Here is a 9,214-nt window from a genome sequence, read left to right as displayed (position 1 = left end):
GGTCAATTTCTCTGTCAATCATTTTGACGTTGGTTACATGCAGTCATTGTCTTTGGCGGTAAACACCCATTAATGGAATACAAACCAGGGGCTCTTTTGACAAAAAGTCTTATTAATAGAATAAAAATTGATCGTAAGTTATACTAAAATGTTCATATTTAGCGAGTATTTTTTCTCATAAGATTTTTTGTGAAATGAGTCGCAGGTTTTCAGTACAAACCATATGATCTGAACATTAAACTTGACGAAATTAATTCAACTTTCGAACTGCTATTTTTATCAAGACGATGGAGTAATACATGCATTTTATGTTTACATATGTGTATTTTACAAGTATTGGAAAATTGACAATCAAAATACACAAAAAAATAATCTAGAGTTGCGTTTATTACGTCCGTCAGTATATTTATTTTATGCACAAGCTACAAAGTGTTTTATAATGTATAAAGTTGTTTCATATTTTAACTCATCTAATACACATGACAGTTTTAAACAGGTGATACAGATCCGGGTGTGACATCCGTTGAGGAAATGGTATAACCAGTGCACTAGGTACGTTCTTTAGATTTTGTTATTTTATGAGCGATTAGATATTAGCCAAAGATCTTCCTCACGAGGGCGTTGAATCGTTATAAAAACGATACTGTACACAATAAATAAATTATATATACGATTAAAAAGTGTACGAAACAACACCAATATTAACAACTGGAAACATTTAATACAAGTATCAATGAATATTTCGGATAAACAGATATCATTCACCAGTATAATATAAAATGAATCATATCAATCTATTCTCATTTAACTAAAACAATCATTTGAACTTTGGTGGATAGTTCTCATTCAATCATACCACATCTCCTTCTTTTTATATTGAACGTAATACAAGTCAAAAACCTTACCACGCTTGTATAATTAAAAAGTTTTAAAATTGACGCAGGCTAAGTATTTACAACAGAGACTGTGTAGATGTAGACCCAAAACCAATAGCACTGCGTGATTTGACTTTGTATAGTTCTAAATTTCAAAGTTCACACAGGTTAAGTATTTATAACAGAGGTGCATCCAAAATTAATAACATTGCGCAGTTTGTTCTACCTATTTTCATTGATCTGATTGTAAGCTTGATTTTACTTCTTATAGTTGACCTTACTTGACCGAGTACTTGAATGTCGTACCACAAAAGAAGGTAACCTGTAGAAAAATTATATACTCCGGAACCAAGACACGGGTAGTAACGTCGTCATATCGACGAGCGTTTAGTACAGTGGTTTTGTCATATTTTGGTTAAATTGGACATTATTGTGTTAAGTGTTTTTATTGACAAACAATGACACAATATAAACATTCGGATTTTTTTATTAAGGAACTTCTGAACATAAATTTAAGCTAATAAGTATCTTTGTGTACGGCTAATATGTTAGTACATAAAAATTTGTATCATAAAGTTAATAATTTGACACCGAATAATGCTTGCGTATGTCAAATTTTAAATGTTGTAATTCGTTTTTTTATGCATAAAGAAAGTTGATGTGTTTACTGTCTGTTACATCACATATTTCATTATGATATAAACCTGCCGTCGATTATTCCAAAATAAAGTGACATTTGCACACAATTTAAGTTTACTGAAAATTCGATGTCATGGTTTGGTTCAGTAGTGTCATGGTTTAGTTCATGTTCGGCATGGTTCAGTTCTGTGATTCCTTTCGTGTATATTGGAAGAGTGACGATAAAAATAAAACGACAATATTCAACTATTGAAATACTGTTAAAACATATTTTCGCCAATACTTTTTATTCAGCGTTTAACCCATTTTATTATACTTCACGTTAAAATGCCAGATTTTGATTGGCTAATACGAGGGAGACAATTTACTCTATCCCATGGCTGAGCGGGAGACAATTGTTTTGAATGTCACCCTCTCGTGCAGACCAATCAAAAACCGATAGTTTAAAGGACAATAAATTGAATTTACATCAAATAATTAAAGACAATGCTCAAGTTTTACGTTTTGGCTCAGAACTTTTTCATAGACTGTCAAAATAATGAAAATAGACCACCTTGCTTCACTTCTCTTGAATTTTCTATTATCTGTAACGTTGTAATGTACGTGACGTCATAGTTAAATACTTTTTAAAATTCAGCAGTAAATGACAATAATTCTAGGACATTCAGTATAAAATATTAAATAACACATAGCTGAGAGGGTGATAGAGCAGATTGGTACCCCTCGAAAAAACATTGTCAACCTTGGCTTCGCCTCAGTTGACAATGTTTTCTCGGGGTAACAATCTGCTCTATCACTCTCTCAGCTATGTGTTATTTATATACTATCCTATTCTGAGGCAATATATTGTCGCCATTTCCTAATGTTGTTGTTTTTGTTCCCATACGAGTAGATCTGAGTTTCACATATTAACGCTGAAAATATAAGATAATATATTGTTGATTTCAATAGCAATTTTCTTTAAAAGTACTTTTATTTGGAATACAAAAGGACCTAAGAAAGCATATAGTAATATATAAAATTATAAGTAGATGCGGTATGATTTCCAATGAGACAACTTTCCACCGAGACCAAATGACGTACATCTTAGGTCGCCGTACGACCTTCAACAATTAACAAAACCCATACCTTTTAGCAAGAAATAAAAGGCTCCGACAACTTTAAATGTAAAGCAATCCAAATGAAAAAACCAACGGCATGATTTATGTTCAAAACAATAAGCGAAAAACAAATATGATGTACAGTAACAAACAACAGCCACTGCATTACACACTTTTGACTTAGGACAGGCACATACAGAATATGGCGATGTTTAACATGTTTGCGGGCTCCCAACCCTCTCCTCGCCTGAACCTGGGCAATGGCGTAACAGCACAACAAAGAAGAACAAACTATAAAAATCAGTTGAAAAAGACTTGACTCATCAGATCGATACAAAGCAAAATAATCAAGTAACATAAACACTAAATAACAAAGAACCGATCTGTGAGTATTTGCATTTACTGGAAGTTCCAAGCCAATAAGTTGAATAACAACTAATCAAAAATCATGAATCCAAGACAAAAGGTAAAATAACAAAAATACAGAACTCCAAGGAAAATTCAAAACGGAAAGTCCTTAATCTAATGGCAAAATCTAAAGCTCAAACACATTAAACGAATGGATAACAACTGTCATATTCCTGACTTGGTACAGGCATTTTCTTATGAGGAAAATGGTGGATTAAATCTGGCTTTAAAGCTAGCTAGCTAAACTCACTTGTATGACAGTCGCATAAAATTCCATTATATTGACAACAATGTGTGAACCAAACAAACAGACATATTAGATAAACATGTCAAACATAGGGTACAGCAGTCAACATTGTGTAATAATCTTAATCACTATAAAAACAAACAAATATGTCAACAACAAAAAACAAAAAGGCATATAGACAAAGCACATTAGCAAAAACGAAAGACAAGAATACAAAAATTTACCATAGCACAATAACACAATAACGGGATGTATAAGTACCGAGCCACGTCAAATGGATATTACCAAAAATAGACTAAACAGTAAAAGTAATAATTTACAAATACAAATAAAAGGACACTATAACACGTAATTAAGATGATAAACGTTACTTTTTTGTTTGTTTCAGAATGGAATTCTGTTGCCAATATTTATCTTCTTCCATCTTATTCTCTGCTATTAAGAACGATGATTTCTCGTCTAGCATGTCTAGTCGTGTCAAAAATAAGGTCGTACACAGTTTAAATGTACTTGTACGGAACAAAATAACACGTGTATCTTGGAATTTAAATTATTTTTTTCAATCACAACTAATTAATATGTACATTTTAATTTGCATACTAAATACTACATGTGTACTAGACCGACAGAGCTTTTTTCCGATATCATCGAAACTTTATTGCATAAAAAAATAAACGGGTAAGTGATACTACACAATACACTTAAACAATACGACAAAACATAATCATTTTTATTCATTCGTAATAATAATTGATAAAAATGGACATTATATCGACCTATTTCTAATTCGAAATTTTGATCTTTCATATATTTAAATTCGGAACTTTGAAAGGTTTTTTCATAGTTATTTCACTAATAGTTTATTAAAAAAAAAAAGTTTAATTTAAACTGTTGTGCATCTTAACATTTTGTTCCGTGGAGGGTTGAAGACTGTATGGAGCCCTCTCGATATCGTTAGGTTACTTCTGTAGTTGGGTTACTGTGTCATGGGCATATAACCCCCAAATCTCCTTATATTCATCATAGACATAATTTGGTTCAAATAAAAACAACAGATGTATAGTTTGTTAAAAAAAAATGTAAAACAAAGATTAGTTTTTACTAGCTGCTACGTTTTGCAACTCTAAGTAGACGTCTTTAATCATTTGATTAGTGACGCCGCTCACGATATCCCCGGCAGAGTCCATCATGGACATATGGAGGAAAGAGTCTAGGAGAAACAGAAGCAACGCTTTCTGTTTTTGTAATTTATTTTATCGAATGACAATTAAAACGAGCAGTGGCTATATGAAGTCTTTCTTATGAACAAAACAAAATTAAAATGTATAATTGTACGATCAAATTTGCAGATTACGCCAACCAAAATTTGGTAAAAAGGCTTTTTTTCTTCTTAGTCAATTGGTAAATTGTGTAACTTCGTTTTTTCACAAGCGGCTTCAAACAAACTATCAATAATATATATTAAGGTTAAACAAATATGTATTAATTTGGATCTAAACCATGACGAATTTCTACACACTCAACTGAACCATGTCAATTGCTTAACCAAATCATACCAATTTCAATATGTTGATTATCCGGCGTTAGTTTCTTAAAAACAACAATTTTAATTTAGATCGTTTGACTTAAATATAGATTCAAACATGCTATTTGCTTTGTATTTGCTCATTTGAAAAGAACTGAGGCAACCGTTCTTGTTAGTAACCTAAATAATCCATGACGAACTTAACCACACTATGACAAAATCACTGTACTAAACGCTCCTCGATATGACAACGTTACTACCCGCGCAAAAGTCAGTTATACGAAATAAGTCCATTAAAACAGTTCGAAATAATACGGTTTTTAAATGTTGGCAGTTATTCAATGCAATTTTTAAAACCTAATCTGCTAGTATAGTAATCATGCTGAAATATCGTCCACTTTACAACATTTTCGTTGTTGTTGAAGAGGGCCACTCGTCTTTGTGTAACTTTGCATTTTTTCTATTATAATCAGTATGTCAAACTATCACATTTTCATTTTAAATTTCAGAAAATGTTCCTTTGGAAGCATGTGATTACAGGACTACGAAATATACGCATACTAAAAATATTCTATTCCTTATTTGCAATTGAAATTTTATTCCTGGTAGTAATCTATGCACTTTATGGACAAAAGATATCTATAAGAAACGTTTCATCGTTGACTACAAACCCCAATAATCTACGAGAGATAACAGAAATTTCAAATGAGTTCATCAAAAAAACTTATAAGCATGGCTTGCCTTACAAGCAGAATTTCAAATACCCATTAGAAATAGACATGATCAAATTATCACGTGATATCAGTTCAAACATCACACGTGACAAAGTCACTATAATTAATCCACATCCGTTTAGCTACACAATATTACCTAAACATAAATGCAATTTCATAGTTCGGGCAAACTGGACAATTATTATAATAGTAAAGTCCGACATAAGGAATGTTGATAGGAGGCAAGTAATACGAAATACTTGGGGAAATACGGGTAACTCTTCCGATGTGTCGGTAGTATTTATGCTTGGTGTTGGGGATGTCCCTTTGTCTGCTAAAGAGACAAAATACAATGATATTATACAAGAAAATTTTATTGACGCTTATAGAAACAATACTATTAAGACAATAATGGGGTTCAATTGGGCGGTAAAGTATTGCCTAACTGCCAACTATTTGTTTTTAGTTGACGACGATTATTTCGTAAATGTTGCCAATTTAATGACATTGCCACAACGATGTAAAAATAAGCAGAATGTTTATTTGGGATCGATTACGTCAAAAGCAATACCCTACCGAGACCAAGATTCAAAGTGGTATATTACGTGGGAGGAATATCCATATGACAAATGGCCGCCATATATAATGGGAGGAGCTTATTTAGTATCAATGAAAACTGCAAGACAGTTTCAAATAATTTTTCCATATGTAAAACCAATACATATGGATGATGTATTCCTTGGTATAGTGTCTCATAAATTAAATATCAGGCCTATTAGTGCACCATTATTTTATGATGGAAAGAAGAAAGGACACAGAATCGCAGGTGGCATTGTTGCGAGTCATGGATATGAGAATTCAGTTGATGTATATCGTGCATGGAAACAATTACCCAAAAAGTATGGATTTAAAAATTTCACCACTTTAACTGAAATAATGAAACCAAATGCCTAAGATATAATATATATAGATGATGCTCCCGAAAAACGAAAAAAAAAACAAAAAAAAAACGAAAAAATAATATAGGCTAATTTTCTAGTTTCAACATTTAAACAAAATTTTGCGATTAAAGGAATCGTCTTTAGATAAGGAATACATATTTTCTATCTTTTACAATTTTTACGATAATTACCAACTTGGAATATATTAACTCTTTTTTCATCTATCTGTCTTGTTATGTACACATTTGAAATCGATGTCATAATTTTGAGTCTTAATACCATTTGTTTGCTTCTTTTGCTTAAAAGTAGACTAAATACACAGGCAGATAGGTTTGAATTTATGTGAATCACATTGCAGTAAACTAGAATCAGATAAAGATAAATCCAGAAAGACGCTTTAGACGCACGAAATTTGTAAAGTGTTTTGTTTTTTATTTATTAGCACGGGTCGATACCTCTGCTGGTGGTCAGTTAGAACAACAGGGTGTATCATCAGCTCAGTAGTCTGTTCTTCAGAACTGACATGATTTATAACATTTCTAAATTTTGGTGTGTTATATATTTTACACCACGATTAAATAGAGGTACGTTTTCCAAAAAATAATAAAAAATAAGTAAATTGATTAAACCGGGTTTGTTTCTATTGATGAAGTGCGTCGCTTTATATTGATCTCTGAACAAAAACGATACAAATAGGTAGGTATGAAACGTAATCTGTCCTTACTGTACATATCTGACTGGTATGACATACGTAATCTGTCCTTACTGTACGTATCTGACTGGTCTGACATACGTAATCTGTCCTTACTGCACATATCTGAATGGTCTGACATACGTAATCTGTCCTTACTGTACAGATCTGACTAGTCTGACATACGTAATCTGTCCTTACTGTACATATCTGACTGGTCTGACATACGTAATCTGTCCTTACTGATCATATCTGACTGGTCTGACATACGTAATCTGTCCTTACTGTAAATATCTGACTGGTCTGACATACGTAATGTGTCCTTACTGTACATATCTGACTGGTCTGACATACGTAATCTGTCCTTACTGTACATATCTGACTGGTCTGACATAGGTAATCTGTCCTTACTGTACATATCTGACTGGTCTGACATACGTAATCTGTCCTTACAGTACATATCTGACTGGTCTGACATAGGTAATCTGTCCTTACTGTACATATCTGACTGGTCTGACATACGTAATCTGTCCTTACTGTACATATCTGACTGGTCTGACATACGTAATCTGTCCTTACTGCACATATCTGAATGGTCTGACATACGTCATCTGTCCTTACTGTACATATCTGACTGGTATGACATACGTAATCTGTCCTTACTGTACGTATCTGACTGGTCTGACATACGTAATCTGTCCTTACTGCACATATCTGAATGGTCTGACATACGTAATCTGTCCTTACTGTACAGATCTGACTAGTCTGACATACGTAATCTGTCCTTACTGTACATATCTGACTGGTCTGACATACGTAATCTGTCCTTACTGATCATATCTGACTGGTCTGACATACGTAATCTGTCCTTACTGTAAATATCTGACTGGTCTGACATACGTAATGTGTCCTTACTGTACATATCTGACTGGTCTGACATACGTAATCTGTCCTTACTGTACATATCTGACTGGTCTGACATAGGTAATCTGTCCTTACTGTACATATCTGACTGGTCTGACATACGTAATCTGTCCTTACAGTACATATCTGACTGGTCTGACATAGGTAATCTGTCCTTACTGTACATATCTGACTGGTCTGACATACGTAATCTGTCCTTACTGTACATATCTGACTGGTCTGACATACGTAATCTGTCCTTACTGCACATATCTGAATGGTCTGACATACGTCATCTGTCCTTAATGTACATATCTGACTGGTCTGACATACGTAATCTGTCCTTACTATACATATCTGATTTGGTCTGACATACGTAATCTGTCCTTACTGTACAGATCTGACTGGTCTGACATAGGTAATCTGTCCTTACTGTACATATCTGACTGGTATGACATACGTAATCTGTCCTTACTGTACATATCTGACTGGTCTGACATACGTTATCTGTCCTTACTGTACATATCTGACTGGTCTGACATACGTAATCTGTCCTTACTGTACATATCTGACTGGTCTGACATACGCAATCTGTCCTTACTGTACATATCTGAATGGTATGACATACGTAAATGCATATGTGATTGGTGAAGAAACGTTTTTACGACTAGTCTGTCCATCTATTCTTTCGTCCATAATCAGGTTCAATGTCTAGTTTAAGGACTTACCATGAAATTGTGGTGACATCAACTTAAAACCTAGTGCACATGTTCATTATGTTGTGACCTTATTATAATATATGCCAAATTAGGGCTTCATGTATGTCATAGATTTTACGAATCATTGAGCATGTTAAAGTTTTGGTTAAAGGTTCTAGGTTAAAATTTATTAAGAGGAAGTTATAGTTACGCCAATTTTAAAAACATGTTCATTATGATGTGAAGTTTAAAACATATATGCCAAATAAGGTTTTCGCGATTCCATGATCAGGTTAAAAGTTTGGTTTAACTTTTAGTGTAAGTTAATTTGCTACGACGTTTAGGTCACATTTGTATTATAATGTAAACTGTTAAACCTAGGTTTAGGATCCAGATTTTTAAGTCTACTCAACATGTTAATGGGATATCGCGAGCGAGACACGGTGTCCTGAGGACGCACACTCTTGTTACCAT

The 9,214-nt window shown here is 33.3% G+C and overlaps 1 protein-coding gene across 9 annotated transcripts; it reads left to right on the top strand.

Annotated features, from left to right (window-relative positions):
- The first annotated feature begins 428 nt into the window (after positions 1–428).
- On the top strand, positions 429–8,397 carry LOC127711623 (beta-1,3-galactosyltransferase brn-like). 9 transcript variants are annotated; one of them, XM_052217727.1, is made up of 6 exons: positions 429–552; positions 5,304–7,283; positions 7,536–7,577; positions 7,620–7,703; positions 8,124–8,165; positions 8,208–8,397. In XM_052217727.1, exon 2 carries the CDS (start codon positions 5,307–5,309, stop codon positions 6,459–6,461), a length of 1,155 nt encoding a protein of 384 aa, XP_052073687.1. In that variant the 5' UTR covers positions 429–552; positions 5,304–5,306; the 3' UTR covers positions 6,462–7,283; positions 7,536–7,577; positions 7,620–7,703; positions 8,124–8,165; positions 8,208–8,397. The 9 variants fall into 9 exon arrangements, 7 of the variants coding, with proteins under 7 accessions (XP_052073687.1, XP_052073690.1, XP_052073685.1 ...); XM_052217730.1 differs by lacking the exon at positions 8,124–8,165; XM_052217725.1 differs by lacking the exon at positions 8,208–8,397 and having other exon boundaries at positions 8,124–8,193.
- Positions 8,398–9,214: the final 817 nt, after the last annotated feature.

This window comes from Mytilus californianus, unplaced genomic scaffold (assembly GCF_021869535.1).
Source record: "Mytilus californianus isolate M0D057914Y unplaced genomic scaffold, xbMytCali1.0.p SCAF_8, whole genome shotgun sequence".
NCBI lineage: Eukaryota > Metazoa > Mollusca > Bivalvia > Mytilida > Mytilidae > Mytilus > Mytilus californianus.
Note: the sequence above shows the minus strand (reverse complement) of the source record. Positions and strands in the feature narration are given on the sequence as shown.